At 55.7% G+C, this 24953-nt stretch overlaps 5 protein-coding genes across 5 annotated transcripts; 2 read left to right on the forward strand and 3 right to left on the reverse strand.

Moving 5' to 3' along the window:
* Positions 1 to 7644: 7644 nt before the first annotated feature.
* On the forward strand, positions 7645 to 10161 carry VDAG_07729 (Zfr1; the record flags this gene model as incomplete). Its single annotated transcript, XM_009656634.1, has 1 exon — positions 7645 to 10161. One exon carries the CDS (start codon positions 7645 to 7647, stop codon positions 10159 to 10161), a length of 2517 nt encoding a protein of 838 aa, XP_009654929.1.
* A 1523-nt stretch (positions 10162 to 11684) lies between these two features.
* On the reverse strand, positions 11685 to 15257 carry VDAG_07730 (ubiquitin conjugation factor E4; the record flags this gene model as incomplete). The annotated part of the gene is made up of 5 exons (XM_009656635.1): positions 11685 to 12942; positions 13000 to 14084; positions 14132 to 14336; positions 14396 to 15081; positions 15183 to 15257. The coding sequence occupies 5 exons, from the start codon at positions 15255 to 15257 to the stop codon at positions 11685 to 11687; spliced, it is 3309 nt and encodes a 1102-aa protein (XP_009654930.1).
* Positions 15258 to 15780: 523 nt separating this feature from the next.
* On the reverse strand, positions 15781 to 17526 carry VDAG_07731 (E3 ubiquitin-protein ligase NRDP1; the record flags this gene model as incomplete). Its single annotated transcript, XM_009656636.1, has 1 exon — positions 15781 to 17526. The coding sequence occupies one exon, from the start codon at positions 17524 to 17526 to the stop codon at positions 15781 to 15783; it is 1746 nt and encodes a 581-aa protein (XP_009654931.1).
* A 1213-nt stretch (positions 17527 to 18739) lies between these two features.
* On the forward strand, positions 18740 to 21391 carry VDAG_07732 (calpain-1 catalytic subunit; the record flags this gene model as incomplete). Its single annotated transcript, XM_009656637.1, has 1 exon — positions 18740 to 21391. One exon carries the CDS (start codon positions 18740 to 18742, stop codon positions 21389 to 21391), a length of 2652 nt encoding a protein of 883 aa, XP_009654932.1.
* A 104-nt stretch (positions 21392 to 21495) lies between these two features.
* On the reverse strand, positions 21496 to 24770 carry VDAG_07733 (uncharacterized protein; the record flags this gene model as incomplete). The annotated part of the gene is made up of 13 exons (XM_009656638.1): positions 21496 to 21603; positions 21667 to 21705; positions 21764 to 21939; positions 21993 to 22562; positions 22619 to 22757; positions 22812 to 23040; positions 23181 to 23236; positions 23288 to 23329; positions 23402 to 23826; positions 23908 to 24025; positions 24085 to 24236; positions 24290 to 24661; positions 24716 to 24770. The coding sequence occupies 13 exons, from the start codon at positions 24768 to 24770 to the stop codon at positions 21496 to 21498; spliced, it is 2481 nt and encodes an 826-aa protein (XP_009654933.1).
* Positions 24771 to 24953: the final 183 nt, after the last annotated feature.

The raw sequence follows: 24953 nt of genomic DNA on the forward strand, positions 1-24953 counted from the left end.
GGGTGTCATTAGTGAACGCACTTCCCGAAGTAAGTTTCTTTTTTTTCTCGCATTCTATTTCAGTGCCGGCTCGTCTCAATGGCCCCTCCCATTTGCTCGCTCACCTCGGCAAACTCCACGCATGCACAAGAAGGAATCTGGTGCCCTTGAGATTCACTGTTGACAGCGGCGCTTCGAGTGCCAACTTTTGTCCCCCCCCCCCCCCTCCCCCAAACCTCAATTAGCAGGTTGGTCAGTGGGTATGGGAGAAATCTGCGTTATGATACAGCGCACTACCCATTATGCTCGCGGAATCTGGGCTCTCACCATGAATGGGATTTGGCGTGCCAGCCGCCGCTGAGCAGGTCGCCAGCGCAGTTTCGCTGATCTAGCCTACAGCCTCCACGCGAAAGGGTCGCTACTCCACCGACCCATGTTGATCGGCGTTCCGTCCGAGGGGGACCTGGAACGGTTCTCGAGCTTGTTTGGGTCAGGAGCCCTGTCGACCTGCCTATTGTAGCCTCTCTGGGCAGAGAAAATTCCCGGTATTTCGTCAGTGTACCTACTGTACCATTCACATACATGGTACATGGTACTCCGACCTGGGGAGTTAGCAGCTCAGATGACGCTGCACCGTTGTCGGCCTGACACCGACATCCGAAGTACGGAAGCTCATCAATTCGCGTGCGACATCAAGACTTTGGTGTCCCCCCCTCCCCAGGTTGACTAGTGGATGAATGGTCCCAAGATCCTCTCGCGAAAGCATCGGAACTAGGAAAAAACCTGACAGAAGGCCGACAATGTCGTCCTTCTTCCACACGCAACCCTTCAGACGGCAGTTGCGTGCGGGCCTGCTTCCAGACACTTGTCAGCAGGGTCCAGACAACACGGGTATGATGCGAGTTCTGAGGGATTTGCACTAACGAAAGACCCCCTTACAACTCTGATTTGCCAACTTAGCATCCAAGGAGAGAAACTCTAGAGTTTTCCCGTGTGGCTATACCCAACCCTCACGGAAGAAGCCTAATGCTGAGGATGTCTGGATAGTCGGCAGATGACGGAGGCCGGCTCTGTGGAAGCGAAGCTCTCCATCCATGGTATTCTCCACTGTTCCGCGTTGGCCACAAAAGCTCCGGTGCAACAGTGCGGCTAATAAGGGTGCATGCTATATAGACAAGGATGGTCATTACCAAGAGTGAGAGAGTCGCCGATCTTCTACCACGGTAGAGACGAGAACAATCGTTGATCCCGTAGGAGAGAAAGAATGTGTTGCATATGATCCTTGTTAGCCAGAAAAGGAAGGCCGGCCTGTACAGCACACCGTAATATGGATGGCTGGCTGGCAATGAGCGCGAACGATTCACCATTGCCACGGGGATCATCAGTCTTCGAGTACATGGTACTTGCAGCGATCAGGAAGCTTGAGGGGCGTTTGTTGAGGTACCTTGGCAAGCTTGGGTACCAGTCCCGGGAGAAGCACGGATGATGACTTAAACGCAGGGACATGATCGCTGAGATGATCGAGGCGGTCCCCAAATGTGTCAAGGTCCAGGTATCTGCCGACATGCTATCCTGCACGCTTGGGGAAACGATCGGTGGCACCAACGGCTTGCCATGAATCAAGGAGATGAGGACAGCAGCCGGCAAGGGCGGAGGTCAATCGCTTGGTACGAAGCGCGTCGCGTCAAGGTGCCATGCGATGGCTCGTCAAGGAAGCGCTGTCTTGTTCGCTCTGCGTCGGTGTGTCGCTTGTGGCTCCTGGCGCCGCTATTTCAGCGTGTACTGAGGCCAGAGGTTGAGGTACCCTTTGGCTGGTAGACCTGTGGCCTGGCCGTCAATTGTGTCTCAAGTTTGACAGGCCAGAACGAGCTGCTAGTTTTGCCAATGCACTTTGCTGACTGGTCCGTCGCGCAGAGCGATTCAAGCCACTAGAATCCCGCGTTGGAGGTACCATGTAGCTAATGTTCCACAAAAGCCTCGATCATGTCCCACAGGTGGCTGAACACTAGGCTTGTAGACGGAGTGCCATTGATGCATTGTTGAGGATCAACTAAAGGAAATAGTGTCGAGGCTAGGAGATGCGACGGAGGCGGACGAACTTCAGACGACGCGGTTTGCTGTGTAAGCGATAGAACCGTGGTGTTCAGCTGAGTGCTCCACTCCACGTTGAACGTACCTACCCAAGGTAAGGTAAGGGAAAGATAGGTCAGATGAGAAGCCCGACATGGCGTCCCGTCAGCGGTGATGCTACGCGGTGTCGACACCCGCATGAATCTTTTTTCGCGAGATGAAGAGATGAAGAACAAGCAGAGACGGCAGAATCGAGGGAGACTAGCAGGGATTTTTGCTCAAATCTCTTCACTTTGGGCAGGATGATTTAGGCAACTGTGCGATCCAGCTTCCTTTATTGGAGACTTCGCAAGATAACTAAGGCAACTCTAACCCAAGCACCCGTACCTTCCCCCAAGACCTACTTACCCACCGACAAAGCGAAGGAAGGGGCACGCAACATATGCGTACCTGCCTTGCGACTCTGAGGTGCCTCCTAATGGCGGCAGTTGAGCCGTGGCACATCACCACGTACACTCGTGTTACTTTCCTCGGTGAAAACTCTCCATCCTCCTACCCAGTACCTAGTCCCCTGAGGTGTAGGTATCTTCCCTTGCCATGGACAACGACGCATTTCATCTCTCCTCTCAGGTGGCCTCAACCTCAACCGGAACGTCCATGTGACAACTACCTGTCGACGTACTGACAATTCATAATTACGCTTTACCATCTGCTGTGATTCGACGGGCATTGAGCCTGGTCGGGATGTCGCAGCTCCAGCATTTCCAGTTTGCCCATTCCGCCAGCCTCCAGATCCCCCCTTGAACTCCCCTAATCCATACCGGGAAGACTGGACCCCAACCTTCATGCTTCTCACGAGAGTCCAGGGGTTTGCTGACGGTGCTGCAGTGCCTTGTGGGGCAGCTCCTACTCCCCTGCTACCTACAGTACTCCCTGCTCCCTGTTCCCTGCTCCCTGCTCGAACGCGAGCAAGCGTCTGGCCACAGGGCCAGACCTTGGCAGGCAGGACGTCGATTTGTCGAAACGACGAGGACTGCGCCGGCCGCTTTCCCCTATGGCCTTTCGTGGCAAGAGCACCTTTTCCGACGTGGCGTCGAGACTGTCGCGACGATGGCAGAATCGTGAATCGCTTCCTTCGCCCAATCGATGCCTGACCCCACAGTCTCATGACGGACTAGGCAGCATGCAGTAGGAGAGCTAGGTCCCGACGACACTGTCTCCAGTCGAAAGTGGTGCATCCAATCTCATCGGCCATGTGGGTGTCATGAGTAGCCGACAGAACAGAGTTTTGGCTGATCCGAACTCCGACCTAACCGTCCCGCTTGCCGCTTGCCGCCACCGAGACTACCGCTACCACCACCCGTGTTGGTTGCTCGCAGCACTGCACACTTGCACAAGACCAACACCAGCTCTGTGGAAAACACCTCGCCAGCACAACTGAGACCACAGCCATGGCCACGGCTACGGCGCATGTATCTCCACCATTTGTCCATTCGCCCCGGCCGCTGGTACCACACACACCAGGGCCGCCACAATTACGGCGAACACCACGGCGAGAAATCCACACAGCCCACACCCTCTCTCTCACACCCATACACACACACCATGCTTCTGCCCAACTAAACAGCGTCGATGTTGGCGGATGCATTGGCGAGTGCAACCAGGCAATACCACTGGCTGGCCCGACACCCTCACAGCGCAATGCTCGGTTGTCGGCGGAGAAGCTTAGCTCTCCTACCGCCCGTGTTGCTGACGTGCTGGTTGAGACAAACCAGGAAGTGCCAAATCCCGCAGCGTCTACCAGCGGAACCACCATCCCCTCACTCCAAAATTGCAACCCACTGAGGCTGCAGCGCCGGCCGTCGTCGTGCCCACTCGTCAACCACGCCGGGAGTCTGCTGGGGGAAACAATACACATGAACTGAATTCTCCCGTGGGAGGGGGGTAAACACCCTCTCCCAACTCTGAACTTGAACAGACTGCGGGCCCAGTATCTTGAACGCATAACGACCCACGGAATGCTGCTCTTGTTCTGCCTGGCGTGGCCAGCTCGTAGCGCTCTTCCACTGCGGCTTCTGCCTCTCTTCTTATGACCAAGTTGCTCACACTGACTAGCCAGTGATTCCACCATGCAGTGGGGAGTATGCGAACATCGGCTTGTTTCATCAGCCCTTGCATCTCTTAAACCGAAGACTTGTCCAAAGACTCAGAAAACCTCGACCGATGAGACGGACAACCGCCGAATCCCATTTGCTGTCCGAGCAGTTGTCCTCGGCTATTTAAGCGTTCAACACCGCACAACCCAACAATCGTACTTTACCATGGACCAAGAGATACGACTTGCTGACCACTGCTTGTCAAGTATGCAGCCAGCGCCACAAGCGTCCATAAGCCCAAGACAGTGAACCTTAGGTACCACCATACTCGCCACAAGAAAGACAAGACAAGTCATGTCCAGATGCTCCAGGCATGTCAAATCGCCTCACATGGCTTGTCCTACCAGTTCCGCGTGCTTACCCTCTAACCCACCCCTGGTCAACAGCCAGCCCGTCTCGTGGATTGTACTGTTGGTCTAGCCAGCCGGCGCTGTTCCTTTCCGGCACCTTGCAGATTCCCGCGCTCCACAGGCGGGCCCCAAGAAAGCCCCAGCTCATTCCGATCCCCTGCCAGACGTGCCGGCCCCCCAGCAATGCCCTCTGGCCGACGCCGACACCGCCCAGGCATGTCCAGCAAGTGATTAGTTCAACACGCGGAAGCCTTGAATCGATCGAGAGCAACACAGTTTGCCGTACCACCCCTGCCCCCCTGCGCTGCCCGCTGGCAACCGAACGCCAGCGCGCATCCTCTTCAGCGCCATGCGTGCGAAGGCGCCAGCAACCGTTGCCAGTGACAGTGTCTTGACCCGATGCATCAACCGTGCCCTGTCAAGGACAAGTGCGCGGACTGTCTGCCGCACCGCTCACTCTGCTTCTATTGCCTGGTCATCCAATAGTGCATCAGTGGCTGTTTGCCTTTCACTCAGAGACGATGCCGATGTTGGACGACGCGAGATGGAGATGACCGATACGATAACCTGATGAACGACCAGAAAGAGCACGTCGAAGGCAGCTGTGTGGTGCATCGGAGTGCGCAGTTGTTTTCCAGGGGTGGGTATGAGCCTTCATCACACGGCACCGAGTTCGTCCCCTACACAATCGCAGATGTTGAACAAATTGCATGCAGCGCTCACTTATCCATCCCTCCCTGCTGTGCCAACTCATGATCAAGTACCACGGACGTTGTGCCGAAAGTTATGACAGCATCGACCCGCCCATGGCGTGGCCCAAGCCATGCCTGCCACGAAACATCAACCACGGACCAGCGGCCTCTGGGCCGTGTCAGCTAAATCCCCGACGAGCTATGTGGCGGCGGACAAGGCTCCAACACGTCGCAAACAGGCGGGGTGCCCAGTCGGCCGTCCGTCGTCCTGGACCTCGATACCGCCAGGTCTCGGCAACAAGTCAAGTCTGTCTCGTTTCGTTCCTCGACGCTTGATCCTGTCAGGGGAAGACGCCTTATTGTTGCCATGAGATCGTTGGCCAATTCTCCCTCATTCGGCCACCAGACCCTGTTGGAATGTCCGGCAGTAATTCTCTCCAACTGGGGACTTCGTCTGGGTCCATTCCAAGTAAGCCGTGAGGAGGACTATGTTTCTGCACATCATCCTAAAATAGGATCAGCTCGGTTGGTGAACAGAGTTGACGGTTGAATACCTTGAAGGCGACAGCAGGGCCACCCACATACTGCCTGCCCAAAGCCTGCTACGCCGCTCCGTGCGAGGCCGCTGAGTGGACGACCCAGTATAGCCATCTCTGGAAAAGCTGCCGGCAGGGTTGCATGCTTCCTGAAGCGGCGGCACACCACAAGACACCCCTTCACTCCTCTCACCCCTGAGCTCACACTCGACCACCCGAAAACTCGAGTCAGCGCAATGAGTTGGAGCGCACGCCTGGCAGAACGATGAAGCGCGCTACACACGCCATAATGCTTGAATGTTGCCAGTACACGTCGCGACAAGGTCAACCTGGCCGGACCAGCTCAGATGTGTAGGCGGACGGTGCCGTCGTAGTACGGGACGCCGTTGTTGAGTCGCGGGCCAGGGACCCTGTTTTTTGGACTGAGTCGCCGTCCGTCCCCGAACCAGACTTTGGGCATCGAGGTCTTCTGGAGGCTCCTGGAGGGGTGCAAGGATCCAGAGGAGGGTGCCAAGCCTTTTGACGAGCCAACAACAGGGCGAATGACCGGGACCAGGCTCCCCAGTAACCATGTCACTCCCCTCTCAGTCGAAACACGTTAACGACTCTGGCTGATGAGCATCACTCACAGCCCTGCTCGTCTGCCAGCCCCTGCGCCGTGCTCACAGCCAGGGGATCCTTGAAGGTCCTCCACCACTCCAGATAATTTTCCCGAATCTGCTTTAACGCGCGGAGGGCCCCGGATTCAGCCCGTGGCTCGATGGATCGCAGACCATCGTCACTAGCCGTGCCGGCTACTCACACAGCGCCCGCGGCACCGACTGGTCCAGTGACGGCCAAGTATCTAACCCTGCCAGACCCTCTCGACATATTGCGCCAGCGTCTCTGCGATTCTGACACTCCCACTTCCCGTCTTCTCTTACGCGGCTACCTTGAGACTTCGCCTGGCACTTACTCAACGACCACGATTTCGACGCCAAAGACGCTCAGTGTTATACCCTCCTCTAGCCACCTGATCTGGCCTCTCAACAACTTCCTCTGCTACTTTCCCTTTCTCCGCCTGGCCCGATCTTGGACAACATCTCGCTGTATAACTGCGCGCCTTCTACCCTACAGCCCACAGTTTCGACCTTGCAGGACAACGCCCGCTTGTGTCAGAGACTACAGTTTGTCTCCAGTCCTTCATCCTATCATTTGCATGATTGCCGGTGGTAGCGTGTCTCTGTGCTTTTAGGCCCCGCGCGCATACCAGGACCAAGGAGAGAACCAGTTGGCCACCACGAACCTTCAAACCCGTTGAATCAGCCCCCGCCCCTCATCTGTTCATATTACCGCATGGCATATAGCCCGTCTTGTGACTGCTGTGAACCGGCAGACAACGGCTTTACTGCGTTCCGGTCCGTCTAGATTGCTGGGTATCGATGGTCAGTTTGACCGCAGTGCCAAGGTCGGACGACTTAACAGGCGGTAGCACCAGCAAGCGCAAGTTCCGGCCCTGAACGGGAGACAGTCAAACATATCACTATCCGCTGCATTTCGAGGGTACACCTTCAACGACAACACACGTTCAGACCCCCACTTGCACTTCGAATATCATATTGCACCTCGTCGCAACAAGTATTGTCCCTACAGCTTTCGGAAGCGTGCCACGCAGCCGTCTGGCTTTGCCCAGCAGGACGACGCTATAGCGGCTATACAAGTGTGCCTACACGGCCACCCGCGACACTCTTATTTTAGCCTCCCACCGTCAGTCTGCATGTTTCTCGACAGACAACTCCCTACTTTTCAACATCCAGGGGACATTGCGGGGGCCGTCCCGAGGCTCGCGACAGGGCATTGGTCTTCTACTCGGCCATCCGACATGGCTGCATCTGCATCGTCACACAACCCGTACTCTCGATCTCCAAACTTGTCACACCGATCGTACGACTCCTCGTCGGTTTCTTCCGCCCCGTCGCCGAGACCGACGAGCCAGTACTTCGGAGGAGGAGCAATGAACGCTGGTCCTAGAACAACGGCGGCACCGCCGCCTCAGCCCATTGGCATCCCTCCCCTGCCTTCCATTAACCAGAACACTTTTCAGTCGTACACCCCCATGACAGCCGGCTCGATGTTAGGACGGGACTCTCTACCATCGGCCGATTCCGTAGCCTGTACACCGGGGCCGTCCAATGCCTCCCTGCCGCCCATGTCCCAAGCGCAGAAGCGGGCCTACCGTCAACGCCGAAAAGACCCCAGCTGCGATGCCTGTCGGGAACGGAAGGTTAAATGCGACGCTACGGAAACGAGCAGCTGTTCGGAGTGTTCCAGTCGCAGCGTCAAATGCCAGTTCACTAAGGAGACAAACCGGCGCATGTCGTCCATCAAGCAGGTGCAGGATCTCGAGAAGCAGATGGAGAGGTTACGGAGGGATAACGGTAACCTCCGACGCATGCTTCAGGAACGAGAGGGACAGATGGATGTGGACACCGAGGGCATGGAGCACCTACCTCCTCAGCTGCCCGAGATGGGCGCGAATCCAAAGCGCAGAAAACGCCCGACTCCAATGCACGACCTTTCTACTGTCCGGTCGAACCTGCAGGCCTTCTCTAGAGGCATCTGGAAATCCCCTGTGCAGTTTCGACAGTCGGCGCCCAGTCCTCTCTTCGACCCGCAACGACCAGAGCTCCCACCGCGACAAACCACTGATCAACTTCTGCATTCCTTTTACGGCTCTGCGCATACAATGTTCCCCATCTTACATTGGCCAACATTTTCCAGTGGAGTTGACGACTTGTATCGTCTCGGCAGCCAGAAGTCCTTCCAACCTGCCTGGCTTTCGACCTTCTTCGCCGCGCTCGCCTTGGGCAGCTTGTTTGCCCCTGACCCGCACACGCATCGAGCGTATCGGGCTGCAGAGCTGCTCGAAGTGGCGCGCAACATGATTGATCCCTGGAACAACGACTACGTGTTGGAGAATGCACGTGCCTTGTTGCTAATATCTATTTGCCTCAACGAAATGAACCTCAAGTCGGCAGCCTGGACCTGGCTGGGAAGTGCCGTACGTATAGGCCAGGACCTCGAGCTCCATTCTGAATCCGGGCCTTGGCCCGTCATAGAGGGGGAGATGAGGAGGAGGGTCTGGTGGACGACGTATATCTTGGATCGAAGTCTTGCTCTAGAGCTTGGCCGACCTATCATGATTGACGACAGCGACTGTGACGTATCGCTACCGGCTGGAGTAGACGACCACTACATTCACGAGGGAGGTATCGTTGTCCCCCCGGGAAGGGAGCCTCTGAACCACTCGCTTTTGGCGATAATCAACGTGGTTAGGTCGTATTCGGCCCTCATCAAGACCCTTGCGGCCCCCATGGTTGCGCCGTCCCGGCTCGCTACTTTCGACCAGACCTTTGCCAACTACTGCCGCAGCTTTCCCCCGGCTTGTGACGCCTCCAGCGGGGCATCGCTTTCCCCGCATCTTCTCGCGCCGTATGCCTACGTCTTGCACGCGCGACTCGTACTGCACCGACATAATCTGGCCCCGACATGCCCCCCCGAGGTACGCTTTGCCGCTATTGAGCAATGTACTCACACGGCGCTTGAAACGGCGGCACTTCTGATGCGGACAACTACGACCCTTGCTGACGGAGCTACGGCACTGCTCACGTCCCATATCTTCCGCTGCGCACTGTTTCTCCTATTTTCTGGTCACTGGGACCAAGCCGTCATATGCGTTCGATCACTGGCTTCCATCGATGCGCGGAGAGATGTGGCTTTGCCTTGTGGAAGGTTCCTCACATTCTTCGTGACAACACTGGGCGTGAAGCGTGCTGAACACGCCGCTCTCCTTGCAAGGGCAACGCCTCCGAGATCGACATTTGCGCCCCCTCCACCTCCGCCTATGGGTGGTCCTCGGGCACTGCAAGATGCACTACTACGGGATGAGGAGCTGCTCGCATATGTGAGCGCTGACCTCCAGGCTGCTCCCAACTGTGCTTGGGTCTGGGCCGGCGGAGAGCGTGAGGGCTTTCTCTCCCCCACATCACCAGGCACCATCATGTCAGGGGCAGGCGCAGGAAGCGGACTTTTCAGTGCTCAGCAGAGAACTGGCCTCACAGATCAAGAGATCAGTGAGTGGGGTGGATGGAGTCGCTTGGACGCCGCAGTCAGGGGCTTGGCATCTGGGAACTCGACGCCGACACCGACCTCTGCAACTTGGGCAGCACCGCTGCCACCCGCCATCAAGATTGAGGGTGGGGGTAGCTTCCCACCGCCGCCCACGCCTGGCAGCGCCCCTCTGTTGAGCGCGGGGGTGATAAGCAGCAGCGGAAACAGCCCGTCAGCAAGCAGCACAACCCGGTCTCAAGATCGGCTGAGTATCGCCAACATTATCTAAGCTTACCTCACATATCCAGACAACGGGGCCTCTTAGCTTTTCATGAGAAACACTTTTGCTTTATTGCTCCTGTCTTTCAAGAGTGTCTTTCATTTACGATTCACGACGAATTCGTGGCTTGTGGTCGCGAGGTAGATTCCCTTGCATAGGCAGCATGACGAGGGAGTCAGGACATTTGTATGAGTACCTACCTGGGTTGAGCATAACTGGGACCTGGCAGACAGGGGTCAGACGTGCGCTCCAAACACTGGGAGCCACCCATTCCCCTTTGTTTTCTTTCAACAGGATCATGGCGGCATCCTTTTCTCTGCATACGGGCTCGGCGAAATGCAGCCCATACACCACATTCGCTCTCATTGTTCTCTTAATGTTTCCTGACGTGGCGCAGCCCCAGCGAACGAGTAAGGAAGAAAAGGGGGCGTAGGCCGGAGGGGTCTGAGGTCTGTCTATCTAGAGACTTGGTTGGACTTGATTGGTCAAATCAGTCGACCGGAGTCCTCGTCCGAGACATTACAACCATGTCTGAAATACAGCCTGGCGATCGCGAGATATCGTGTGCTGGGTTGTCTGCGTTTGTGTCTTGATCATGTCTGGCGAATGGAGTAGGGATTATTTTATGACCGATGCGCTAGCTGGTTAGTGATGGCGTGCCATCCAGTAGCTCCGGCTGCTCCAATTTCAGCTTCACCCCATGTTTCTTCTCCGAGATTTCGAGTATGCAGGTATGTGTGTGTGTGTGTGTGTGTGTGTGTGTGTGTGTGTGCGCGCGCGCGTCCATGTGTCGAGACCAATGTTCATTGCCCTGACATTCATCCCCCTCCTCGTTGGCAGGTCGAACACCTTGCACAATGTCCAAACCGTCCGATCTTCAAAAGATAGAGTCTAGTCCCATCGCAGCGTTTCATCACATTGCAGAAAGTCAATCTTAAGGCTGGCTGGCGTCTTAGTGCACTGCTTGTTTCACACTTCCATCCCCTTTCCCCTTTCCCCTTCCCCTGGTCTCCCTGCATATCGTAAATGATACTTGGTCCAGGTGGTAAACCTAAGTAGCTGGTAGGGTAGCCACCGGTCACGAATGCTGCGTCAAGTCGATTCGTGCCGCGCCGTCTCCGTTTCCGACTGGCCGGATAACTAGGGGTCGCCAGAAGTGGGGCCATGAGCGCGGGTGGGAGCCGGTTCCGCGAACCTGGTCACACCGAAACCCCTCGTCACTCGTCACAACCAGGGGGGGCGGAGACAAGGGTCTCTCTTCTCTCTGGCTGAACCACCACATCCCTTGACCCCTGGCATGTGCTGTGCAGCGTGTACGACAGTTGCCTGGTGGTCTGCGGAGCAGAAGCAGTCAAGTTTGCATTTCACTCGCGATGCGGCGGCCTTTCACGTTACTAGTTCCGAGCCCAGTGGCTCTGTTCATTTCATGATGCATACAGTGGTCTATTGACGTCTCTTGTGCTCCGTGTGCCAACCCATGAAACATGCACATCGTGTTTCCTGCCTCCTTGGGAACCTGCCCAGCCGACCTCTTATCCTTCCGTTGTATCCATAGAGTCGCCCAAAACCTTGGCCTTGGCGGCCTCAATCTTCTCCGCCTTCCAGGCTTCAATCCTCTCCCGCAGAGCCTGGTCAGGCACCACGTCCTCGATCGTCATTGGCTGACGTGTAAAGGGGTCCTTGGGGTCAGACAGAAGGTGCTGCATGATGGTCGAACGATCGACGACATGCTGCGAAGGCAGCATGACCGGGTCCTTCATCAGGTCGCCAAGGATGGGGTCCTCAAAGTCTGCAGGGATCTCGCCGAGATCCAGTTCTGCCTGGTCGGCAATGGCCTTGGACTCCTTGAAGCTGTTCTTGAGGGCATCAAACCTTCTCAGCTCGACATCGTCCTTCATGTGGCGCTTCATCAGAATGAATCCTGCCTTGTCAAAGGTTTCAGGCTTGTACGAGCGTCCGTCGGCGGCGACGGCGTCGATGAAGGCCTGCGAGTTGGCAAGGTTGAGGTAAATGTCGACAAAGTCGGACAGCAGCACTCGCGGCTGAAAGTGGTATTTGGAAGGATCATTAACCTTCAATTGGCCCATCTTGGGGCCCGCCAGCGTCTCGAGGTTGTAGTTGAGCATGCTCGCTAACCGCTGGACAATCTCTGGCATTGTGAAAGCATCGGCAAGGGCCGAAGTGAAGAGCTTCATCATGGCCAGGGTCTCATTGGCCAGCTGCATATAGGATCCGGCCTGACCTTCCAGAGTCTGAAGCTCCTCGAGCTTCTTTTCGCGATCTTCAGGCGTCATGCCGGGATTCTGTTCGAGCTCAGCTTGCAGCTGATGAATCTTGGGGAACTTGGTCAAGGCTTCGTCAAGCACATAGGTGGCATCATTGAGAAGCAAGTTGACGAATTGAACAAAAAACTGTCGGTTGACCTTGCTCTCGCGTGCAAGCTGCTCCCTGTACACGTCGTTGCCCCAGACACACTTGATGACCTGGAAAATCTCGTACCGGATGTTGAACTTGTCATAGAACTGCGTGTGTGCACCTGTGGACTCGGCCTCGATGTAAAACTTCATCAGCGCCCGGAGAAGATGCTTGTTGGCGAATTTTGAGCCGTACAGCTGGTCGCCGAGAACACCTTTCTTGAAGTGAGAGAACGGCCAGGTTCCGGAAAAGAGAAGCGTGACTAAGGAGGACTTGAGATATGGGTTCTTGATGAACTCTGATGATTGCAGGAATGCAATGCAGAGAGCAATCATTTCGCTGCCGACAGCTGACGGCATAATTTGAGGCAGGTATCTGCATGACGATCAGTATACACGATGGAGGCTCTCCATTCAGCTCGAAACGGCTCACCGGTATACGAATTTAAAGTTGTCTACCACATCTTGTAGAGCATATTCGGGCAGACACGCAAACGCCTCCGGCTGGGGCGAAGGCAAGGGGAGTGCTAGATCCTTCTCCGGCGTATAGGCTGATTGGCTGGCAAGACGCAGCATCCAAACCGCCACATACTTCATGAATCGCAAGGACAGTTCTTGCATCTTATCGTCGAGAAAAACACCCTCAATAGCGTTCTTGGACGCTATTGCCTTCTCCAACACATCTGTATGCCTCTTGAGGCTGACTTCGAACATGGCAAGTCGAGCAGGGTTCTCGTTATCATTAGCAATGACACCGTTCAAAGTGGGGTTTCGCACACTCACATTAGCCAATTTGTATCGCTCTGCCTCCATGGCCGTGATATGCTTTTCGTAGAACTTTATGTCTCGGTCCAATGATTTCAGCTTCGAGTTGGTCGCGCCGCTGCCGTAGTGATGGGCAGCCAGGGCCAGGAAAAAAACCTCGGATATAAAATTGGAGCTCTTAGAATCTGCGTTGGCGTAGAAGGCATCTGAGGCGGCTTGGTCGGCGTTAATCTTGGTCTCGTCCTTGATGCTTACCCTAGGGTTGCGCCTGAAGTAGTCGACCTCGATCCTGTCAACCTTGGAAAAGGTTGTGTCCATGAAGGGCGAGCAGAAGCGGTCGAGAATAACAGTTAAGTTGACCATGAAGCCGTCTGAAGAGACCTCCCGAGGATCAACCTGGATAGCTCTTCGCTTGTGGTTAGTATTGACGCCGAGAGCGCACCAGTCGAGCATGCGGTTTCTCGTGTCAGAGTCAGAACGAATGAAGGCGTTGGCAATCGCGAAAAGCTCATCCTGGTATACCCGCAGAATGGCACGAAGAGCATCTTGTGACTGCGCCGCCCTCCCCTTGTCGAGTGAGCGAGGGTTCGGGAAGTATGTCAGGCTGACTTCGGACTGAAGCGGCGACAGTCGGAAGAAAGGGCCGAGTATGGTCTTCCTCTCCACTTCTGGGCCAGTGGTGGCTGACAGAAACGTTTCGTGTTCGGAGACCGCCCTTAGCAGAGGAGGGAATTTTGCATAAAAGGACAAGGCCTGGGTAGGTCAGCAAAAGCTACCCCGCCATAAGCAGTGTTACTCACGTTCAAGTAGGGCCGGTAATCAGACTCCATGCTCATATCAGACAGCTTCACGCTGATGACAGCCATTGCATCTGCAAACACGGCGGGGTACTGCTCGTCCTCCGGAAATCGGGAAATGACGTCCTTGGTAAAGTCGATGGAGATGGAATCCTCATGTTCTTGGCTTCTGAGGAGAAATGTTGCAAGGTCGTCAGGCTGGGGTCGCCTGGGCAGACAGTCAATAAGGGGTCGGGTCGAGAAGTTCAACAGCCAGAGCGTACGTACCCGAACAGATCAGGAATCGTCAGCGCAAAGAGACAGTAGCTCATACAGAGTCTCTTCGCCTCCTCCAAAACCTCTCTCTTCTGCTTCTCGTCATGCTTGAGCAAGGCCAGAGTTCGACTGACCCTCTTCCAGCATGGTAGCAAGTACCGAAGAAGTGGTGTCGCGTGCGGTTGCGCCGTAGCTGCCTCCAACAATGTCGTATCGAGGACTGCCACGGTGAACTTGGCGGGCGCACCGACCTCGGCAAGTTCGGAGGCTACGCCTGGCAGGAATGTGGTTTGGTGGCCGTGGCCGTCATCCGTTTGACTGGGATTCAAGGTGATTCGGAATAACGAGCTGACGGTGCGGTGGGTATAGTCATCGATAGACTCCTCGGGCGCCATATTGGGCTTTTTGGTTGCCGGCTGCGTAGCCTGTGGGCGGTCATCAATCTTCGCGGCGGCCCGCTTATGCGATCGGTCCGGGATGGTCGAGGACTGGGAGGAAGAGACTGGCGGTTTGTCTGCTGGTGTTGGCGTCACGTTGATCTTGCGCTTCTCGCTCGCCTGGGCTGCCGGCGATGCGCGTTGTTCGGGAGTCGGTGCTGACGGAGTTGTGGACGAGCCCTCTGGCTTAGTGGAGGAGCCGCTTTCTTCGGAGGGTTTCGGTGAAGCTGTGCCTAATTTGGCAAGCCGCCTCAGGCGGATCTGAGAGGGGGACAAGAATGGTCAGCTATCAAATCTTCCGCGGTGGGTGGTTCAGAACCAGATGGAACTAAGCTTGGTAATCCCGAGGCTGAGAGACAAACTTGTTCCATGGTGTTGCGGTCTGGAGCATCCGGTGTGGCTGCCGGGAGCTGGCTGGGATCCTGTGAGGGGTCCATTCTGATAGCTCCTTATTCTTTCGTAGAGAAGACAATCGCCGCGGGAAGAGAGTTGAGGCACGCGAGGTTGAAGATGGAGAAGACGTTACAGGGTATGCGATGACGAAGTGGAAGTGGTGGTGGTCGACAGGTGGTAGCGTGAAGAAAGTGGGGACTTGAAGCTCCCACTCCCACTGACTGGTGCTGGGTCCTTGCCTTGTTCAGTTGGAGGTGGGGGCGAAGGCGAAGGCGCGGGGAGGAAAGTCCGCCAAAGTCCGATTCATATCTATCCTTTCATCTTGCGTCAAACGGAGTATATTCATGAACTTAGCTGCACAGGTTCAACTCCGCAATCAAAGCCATTTCTGTCCCGAAAGCAAAATACATTGGCGAAGAGAAAACAGAAGAGGAAAAGGCTAGAATACAGTTCAAAGAGGAAGTCTGAGGCTGAGAGACATCACGGCCCAAAGACGAAAGGGTATTTTCTATGCAGCCCCCCAATAACGCCACTGACAATGCATCACCCACCCGAACCGCAGCGACCTCAGAGCCGCGGGACGCCATTAGACCCATCACTCAATCTTCTCAGAGTTGATGGACCCTCTGCCTCGCTGTCCGAGCCCCCTCTCCCACGGCCGACTATCCTGACCGCTCCCCCGCTACCATTGCTTCCCCCCGTATTCGAAGAACCTCCAGAGCCAGCGGCCGAGGCACCCCCCATGGTCCGATTTGCCAGTCGACTGCGCTCTACTTCTTCGCGGCTTTTATTCATGAGCCAGGCCACGTGCATCTTTAGGATGCCAAGGTTGCTTCGTATTTCCGTGATCTCGTTTTTAATGGGCATTACCTCGTTGAGAACCATCACCGTTTGCCGGCCCTCAAGATCAGTCAGGTCCTTCTTGACTGTTTCGATGCGACGCTCGACGTCTTCGTAAACACCCATGACAGCCTCTTCGGCGGTTCCGATCTTACGACTATAGGGGCTCAGGCGCATGATGTCTAAGGAGCTGCCGCTTTGCTGCTCCTGGAACTGACGCTGCAGCTCTTCGATCTGTTTGTCCCGCCTGTCATTCTCACGCTGCAGTCGCTTCATCTCGGCTTCCTGCCGCTTGAGGGTCTGGCCGATGACGTCGCAGACCTGATAGGGGCAGCTCTCATGGTGGGTGCGCAGCTGCTGACGCTTGGCGGTCTGTCGGCAGCCAAAGTCCGTGTACTTGCAGGGCGCTGCAAACTCTAGACACTCGTCCAGGACGTGCTGGTTCATGGCAGGCATAGGGACCATCTCGTCGCAAAAGATGCAGGCCTTGGTATTCCGAGTGCAGGCCTTGGACAGGTGCTCATGTAGAACGGCGCGCTCGACGAGGCCTTCGCAATGCTCGCAGGCCACCTCCTCGTGAAGACATGTCGACTCATTCTGGTAGAGCAGCCACCTAGGGAGCCTTTTATCGCAACCAGGATCCGGACAGGGCATCATGGTGTATTCGCACTTGTCGTGGACATGCACAAGGACGTCCTCCCGTTTGACCTGTTCGGTGCAGCCCCTTTCGGTATTTGGACACTCGACAATAAGGTTATCGAGCAGATTCCGGATCAACCTGGAGGCAGGAGCGACATGCTTGACTCGAAAGGTTCTTCTGTCGACGGGACAGGTGTGGCTGGCCTCGCAAGCTTGCTTGAGACATGCGTTGCAGAAGGTATGGTCACACGTGGTAGTAACAGGCGTAACGAAGGGTGCCTTGCAGATTGGGCAGGTCAGATTGTCATCGACCGCCTCAGGGTAGACGAGGGCGGAGAAGTCGACAAGCTCGAGGGCTGTCTCGGGACTGATGCCCGCATGGCGCGTGTATTCAAACTCGAGTAGGTTTTCGACCGGCCATCGATTGGGGGGATGGGTCAGAGGCATGGATATGTCCCTGAGATTCGGACCGTCGAAGGCGGCATCGCCATGCCCTTCTGGACCACCTAGATCCGGGAACGTGTGAGGATCCGACATGTGAGGATGTCGAACAGGGGCAGCGGCGCCCGGTGCCTCGGCGGCAGACTGTCGAGCGAGGCGTCGCAAGGACCGCAGGCTGAGTCGGTGAGCACTTTCGTTGGCAGACCTTGTGCTGGTGGGCAGGCCAAGGTTGAATGGCGTGCCAGCACCGGCGCCGGTGCCGGTGGTTGGCGTCAAGGGGATAGTGTCACGGTCGGACCGGGTTGCTTCTGCTACAGTATTGGCAATGCGCCGCGCGGTGTCGAAGTGCAAGCCGTAGTCTTCGGGGGCAGAGTTAGTTTGAGAAGGTGGCATGACGTCGATCGTCGTGGCGATAATGACAGGAGTAATGGCGGCGGTGACAGTGTGTGCGACCGAGGAATGCGATACTGCATCTACGTTCCTCAGTGGGAGTAAGGTATCCGCATGGCGTGGAAAGGTGAAGATGCGGTATTCACAGGTCGTAAACGGGTCGTGTCGTGGGTGGGGAGAAAGGTTGGTCGGAAGGTAAGAGAGATAGGAGAGGCAAGGGAAGGAAGGCCAAGTCAGGTACCATTCAGTCGAGAGGCTACAGAGGGGCGCGCGCCCGCGCACCAGCCGGCGGGGTTGATGTTTTTGCGGCTCCACGAGAACGAGCGACGTGCCGGTGACGACACTGAAAGCCGAGGGCAACTGGCGATGGACCGAAGCCACTAAAATCCAGGGTTCATCCACTCGTGTGTTTGCCCATGGGCCCCTGCCTTTCCCTTCCCTGCCCTTCCATTGCAATGACTGGCAGGGAGGGAAGAGGGGAACGACCGAAAGGAAGGCGTCCCCGCTACTTGCACGGTTTACATGTACGACAGCAGGGGACTCGGCAGCACCTGCCAAGCTGCTCAGTCTTTGCTGGTCTCACCTGCCAATGCCTACGTCTGACGGTCGCGTCGACTGTCTCCACCCAAAAAGCGACGAGGATCGCGACGCACATCGTTCTACCACACCTGTTCGACCCTTCACACTTCACACAATAGCACTACCCATTAGAGAACATGTGCACCGGCCGACAACTCTGGACGATGGCACAAGCCTCTTCTTCTGTCTACTCGTACCTCAGTACCAGGCCGTCACAAATCATCTCCCTTCACTAGAGTCGCAGCAACCGCCGGCCTGATGTCCCGTGGGGGCCAAACCGCTGCAACCGCCTGTTGTCGACAAGGATGGCGTACGCTGTATGCACCAAAGATCCTTCAGCTGCATTTCAGTCCCTTCCTCGCTCACTTCGTGCGTCGACCGCCTCCACCAAACAAGGGGCACGACAGCACAAATGGCCCGGCCACGTCCACGGTCCTAGGCCGAGCCGTTTCGGCTGCCCTCAGCCTTGCGGTCTAGATCACAACAGCTGACGATAAAACTGCTGACGTCCCCGATCTTCATTTTCTCTCTTCTTCTTCAGCTTCCAGTCGTCTTCTCTTTTCACCTCTGCCCATGCCATATCCAGGTGCTTGCCACTGCTTTAGACCGCTTACATTGACGAGGAACAACCGTTGCAATGCCCAAGAAGAAGTCGCCTCAGGAACAGCTGTCCGCTTTTTGGTCCAGCTTCCACTCCAGGTCTCCCGGAAAAGTCACCTCCATCTTTCCCCGTGCCCTGTACGCAAACCTTCTGCCATCCTTGGATGCCAACCATCCCAAATGGCGCACCAATGAGCACTCCACCTCCCGCAACGCCCAGGAGTCGTACGAGGCAGCCGCGCGTGAGTGCCGTGCCCGCGTTCGCCGCATCGTCCGCGAGTGTGAACGTACCAATGAGAAGTTCACCGATCCCGATTTCGACATTGAACGCGATCCCAGCAATAATTGCCTCAATCGCCTCATCCGCGACGATGCTCAAGTCGTGGCCAACGATCAGTACATCGATAACGATCCCCAGGCTGCTCCAGGGATGGCGACGACCACCAGTCGGGAGTCCTGTGATGCGAAACCTGTTCTGCAAAACTGTCGTCCTGGAGCCGGCGTTGAATATAGTTTTGGCTCCATTCATCGCGTTGACTGGATCTTTGAGAACCCTCAGTTTACCATTAACGGGTTCTCCTCGTCTGATATCAAGCAGGGCAGCGCTGGTGACTGCTGGTGGCTCGCTGCCATTGCCACCATAGCCCACCGCCGTGACCTGATGGACCGCGTCTGTGTCGCTCGCGACGAGGAGTGCGGCGTCTACGGTTTCGTTTTTCAACGAGACGGCGAGTGGGTCTCAACTGTCATCGACGACAACCTTTACCTCAAGATGAAGGACTTTTCCGACTACCACGCCAACGTCTATGATCATACGGGCCATAGGTCGAGAACATGGCGCAAACGCTATCAAACTGGCAGTGAGGCACTGTATTTTGCCAGATGTGACGACCCCAACGAGACGTGGCTTCCGTTGCTTGAAAAGGCGTTTGCCAAGTGCCATGGTGACTATGAGTCTCTGACGGGGGGCTGGCCTGGCGAAGCTGTCGAAGACATGACTGGCGGCGTTACCACGACAATCATGTCGAACCGCGTATTGCGCCGTGACAAGCTTTGGAGGGAACTCGCGAGCACTGACGGAGGCTTCGTGTTCTCGCTGGCTGCGATGGGCTCAAGCTGCTACTCGGAACGAAATGGCATCGCCATGAGTCATGCCTACTCCATCTTGCAGTCGCGAGAGGAATCGGACGAGGAGGGTCGGCGCGTTCGTCTTGTCAAGATTCGAAACCCTTGGGGCCAGCGCACCGAGAGGGGGCTTGGCGAGTGGGCTGGCGCCTGGTCTGATGGCTCCAAGGAGTGGACGCCGTATTGGCTCGCGAAGCTTGGCCACGAGTTCGGTGACGACGGCGTATTCTGGATGTCGTTTGACGACATGCTTCAGACGTTTAGCCATATACATCGTACACGCCTCTTTGACGAGCGGTGGACCGTCGTGCAGCGATGGACAGCTGCGCACGTCGCATGGGTCACGGGCTATCTGCGATCAAAATTCGTACTCGAGGTCAAGGAAGCCGGCCTCGTGGTGCTGGTGCTCGCGCAGCTTGACGATAGGTACTTCGAGGGCTTCGCTGGTGGATACAGTTATGAGCTACACTTCACGTTGCAGAAAGCAGGGGCTGGCAAGGGAGGGCAGAGCGATCAGATCTGTCGCGTGCGACCAGCTCACGACATGGAGAATCGGAGTGTCAGCTGTGAGGTTGAACTAGAGGCGGGTCGATATGAGGTCCTCCCGAAAATCACAGCTACGCGCGAGAAGGACGCGTTGAGCGTTGGAGACCTCGTCAAGAAGTACGCCAACGTGAACCCGCAAAAGCTGCGCCAGGTGGGCATGCAGTATGACCTTGCCCATGCCAAGGGAGGCGTACCGGACGAAGACGGCATGCTAGAGAGCAAGAAGACCGAGCTCAAGCGGAAGAAGGCTGAGAAGAAGAAAAGGATGGCGGACAAGAAACAAAAGGCGAAGGCCGAGAAACAGAAGCAGCGCACTTTACGAAGGGCAAAGAGAGCTATGAGAAAGGCCAAGAAGGCTATTGACGAAGTAGTCAATGGCAATGATTCTGGAGATGGCGTGAATGAGGCCCAGTGTCGCAAAACGAACACAAACACCACCATCGACACCAACGGAGAGCAAGAGACGAAGGATATAGATTCCTCTCAAGCCGCCAAACGCATTAATGACGATCCGGTTGATAATCCCACGTCCACGGCGGACTCAACAGCCATTGAGCAGGAGTCGAAACACGATGTTGACGAGCTTGCAAAACTTATCGATGATATTGCGAAACCCGCCGATGACGAAACGACGCCCCCCACGACTGCTGCGGTTATACCCACTCTGCTGACGCCCCCGTCCCAGAGCCCTGCGAGCCAGTCGGGTGGGGAAGAGCAAGAAGCCACGGCGGCTGCCCAATCTGCTGAAACAGAGGCGGCAACGGAGACTGAGAAAACCGATTCTGAAGATTCTGAATCCGGGTCATCGTCGGAGTCTGACACCGAATCGGACACGGACTCGGATTCTAGCCATGATAGCAGCGACGACGCTGAAACGCCGTGGAACGCCGTCTGCGTGATCGGGCTTCGCGTTTACGCTCGTGATCCCTCCGTGTCGGTGTCGCTGGTCAAGCCTGACGACGATTTTGAAGGGGCGGCCTTGACGGTCGATGGGGAGCCTGCGGGTGCCACAATGTGAGGTGAAGGGCATTATCGGGGTTTCGTGAGAAGGTAGAGCAGTTCGCCGAGTACACATAGGAAGACATTTGTTCTGCTGTTCTAACGCATCCCGCCACAAGTTCCTCACGCAGCATCAAGCTCAAGCTTTGCGTAGTGCTCCTGAATCTGTTGACCTAGATGGCCGCCATCCGCAGCATATTGCGCTAGCTCCAAGACAAGTTGCGCCCATAACTTGCATTCTTCGTCATTCCTGAGCCTCCAGTGGTCAACGGCGTGATTCTAAGCGACCGTTACCAGCCACTGGACCTCCTCGGGCGGGAAGGAGAAGCCGCTCTTTGTCACAGACCGTCAGTAATTTTGGTATCATCTACTCAGCAAACCAGAGACTTACCTCTGCCGAGGCTCTAGCTTTGCTGATCGCCTCTTGCAAAATCTGTCTGCCCAGTTCGCTCTCAAGTGGGAGCACGGCCTGGAACAGACATCGCATGTACTTGGCCAGCCTCGTCGGGTCGAACCGCTCAAGGTTCCAGATTTCGTTGATGATCTGTCTCAGCGCCGAATAGAGGTCTGCCAGAATCAGCACAACAATCCCGCATCGGTTTCAGTCATAGCCCGCCTACCTCGCGGGGGGGCGTGCCCCCTGAGAAGACAATCCGCCATGGACTTGAAGGTTTCGACAGAAGCGCATTGCTTGGCTCTGCGCACGATTCCACTCAGCTCATTGTATAGCTTTAGATGAACGGCTGCCTCGAGATCAAAGACCAGCAAGCTGGCAAACTTCTGATATAGGTCTTTTGACGTCAGCTTGTCCATCTTGTTGAGACACATGCGCTCCTGAATCTGAGTGTCAAATGCCACCACATGTTGCCTGAGTGAGCTATACACTTGCGATTGTCGCTCGAGATCATCTTGAGTGCGGGCTACCGAAACCATTGCTGAAGCGACGACAAAGTGGCTAAGTGTAGACCTGAGACGAATGTCATCGGCCTCTTGCGTCGGGATGTCGGATGGATAGTACTCGCGCACTGCGAGCCCGACCTGCATCATTCGTATGATGTGGTCGAGATCCCACGAGCCCAAGCGGCTGATCCCAAGGTTGTACGAGTTCTTGCAGAACCAGTGGAGCTCTTTGACAGTATAGAGTAGGTTACCCTGAGGGTCCTTTGGAGCGCGCTTGATGTCCTCCACAGCTATGCTCTCGTCAGCGGGAAGCAACTTGTAATGCGTGGTCATACATGGAACGTACCGTGTTCAAATGCCTGACAGAGCTCTTCGACCAGCTGTCTCTCCACCTTCGACGTGGAACCCGAGGCAACGGTAGCATCATCGCCCATGGCGTCCTGCAAACATCGAATGGCAGATCTCAAGAGTGCTGGGCGGTGCAACTGCGTGGATGTGCAGTTGTCAACCAATGCACTGATTGCTCGATACGTACACACATTATCGCCAGTTTTCTGTGCATCAAGAATGCAGGCGTATAAGAGCGAGGGGTCCTTGATACCTGTCTTGGCGAGACCCTCAAGGCCTTGCTTGACAAAATCATGAAGTTGATATCGCAGCCCAGCTTTATAAATGAGATAGTTTGCCAGCGGCTCACTCGGAGGCTCGGCGATGTAATGACTTATGACGTCGAGCAGCACTTCTTTCGGGGCGTTATTCTCAACTGCGCTACGAAGTCGTAATCTTCGACGTCAACCGTCAGCAAATTGGTGATGTGCTGGAATCAGTGGCGCTACCTGTAAAATTTGCCAAAATTGATCGGGCCAGCCTTTACGAAGACGACCTGATTCAACGCCAGTGATGCCTACTTCCTGGCCTCTGCATGATCAGACTCCGGCAGGGTTTCGATCTTCTTCCAGATGATCTGAGGGGCAATGAGCTGGTGCAATTGTGCTACTGGGTAGCTCAGACTTACGGTATGTGCAGCCACGGCGGTCGAGGCTTTCAGTGATTTACCCTGAAGGACACAAACATCGACTAAGACGTCTGTGACAGAGTCCAATACTGTGGATGTAGATATCTGACGAACAGACATGGAAAGTCGTCGCAAGACTGCCCGTTCAACCCAGGCATCCCGCTCGGAATTTGCGATTCGGGTTCTGAGCCACTCGTCGGTGATGTCACATCCCAAGTCTTGATCCAACTGAAACAAATTCCATGTGTGCGGCTCGATCAATCTGTAGTACGGCTCGGAGTGGTTGAAGCTCCTCACTAGACCAAGGATGCAAGTGGCGTAAGCCTCCTTGTCAAACACCTCCGGTCTCGATCGTTGAAGAACCTCAAGGCGTAGGACTAACACGACGGGAGTTTCGCCAACCTCTGAGGATATGCTTTGGACAATGTTGGATGCAGTCTCGAAATCTTGGGGCTCTTCCGTGCTGAGAAGGGCGTTGACAAAAGCACCACCGATAATGAGGCGTAGATGGGCGGCTCGTTGGGATAATCTATCCAGAGCTGGAGTGTTGATAGCTTTATACGCTCGTCCGAGCCATCTGGTTGCCATGGAGAATTGAGTGTCAGTCAAATAACGTTTACCAGTGGCAAACAGAACCTCAGCTAGGTTTTCAGCCGACGTCGGATCTAGAGATGCTCGCAGCTGCTCGACCTTGGCATACATGTGCTCGGCAATGTCAATGCGAGACTCCTTCAGGGCCTGCGATTCTGATATCAGCCCAACCATGCCTCCGAGTGAGGCCTTCAACAGAGACCTACAAGAGCTGTACGAAGAATCAGATATTCTGCTTCCAGTCGGTGAGACAATTCGAGCTCGTCAGGATCGAGGCTTGGACGCAGCCTGGGGAAAAGCAAAGTATATTCTGCAGCCTTCTGCAGAACTGTGACCGCACTGCCGTGGTCCTCGTCGCCTAAAGCCGGAATCAGTGAAAAAAAGGCCTTGGAAGAATACGTACGCACCTACCTATGAAGAGTGTCGCAACCTTGAACACCATGGAGAAGAGCAACTCCACATCCCCCATCTTGACGTCTAATCCTTCGTCCCCTGTCCAAAGAGCCAGATGCATCATCAGAAATGCCAACAGACGGCTCTGCAGCAGCAGCTTCGTTCGGACTGGGAGCATCTCCGCAGATTGACTGCGTTCACTGGCGACGCAGAGGTTGAACAGCTCTCTCGCGCGGCTCGCGAGCTCCACGCCTGAGCGTTTCTTCAGCGCCGATTTTGGCACAACGCAGCTGGCGGTCTGGGTCGCGTCCGAGAGTCTCTGCAACAGGGGTTCGATGGACGGAGCATCGAGCAAGGAGGGCAGATGTTCCTGGAGGGACTTGGCAAGCTCTTGGTCTTGTTGTCAGCAGTTGCATGACCCGCAATGAATCGGACAAGACACACCCAACAGTGCCTTGACCTTCTCCTGGTCACTGCCTCCGGTTTTGTGGCTGCCCATTGCGGTTGATGGTTGGTGATGTCCTTTGGTCTTAGATGACAGCGAGGAAGACCGCCAAGGAGCTTGGTGTCTGAGTTCTTCTCTAGAGACGCAAGAAACAATAAAAGAAAATCAACGACGAAATGCCGCTCGAAGCGTTGGGGGCGCCACACAATTGTTGACAGGCTGATGTTGCCAAGAGAG

This window comes from Verticillium dahliae, genomic scaffold, assembly GCF_000150675.1.
Source record: "Verticillium dahliae VdLs.17 supercont1.17 genomic scaffold, whole genome shotgun sequence".
NCBI classification, from domain to species: domain Eukaryota; kingdom Fungi; phylum Ascomycota; class Sordariomycetes; order Glomerellales; family Plectosphaerellaceae; genus Verticillium; species Verticillium dahliae.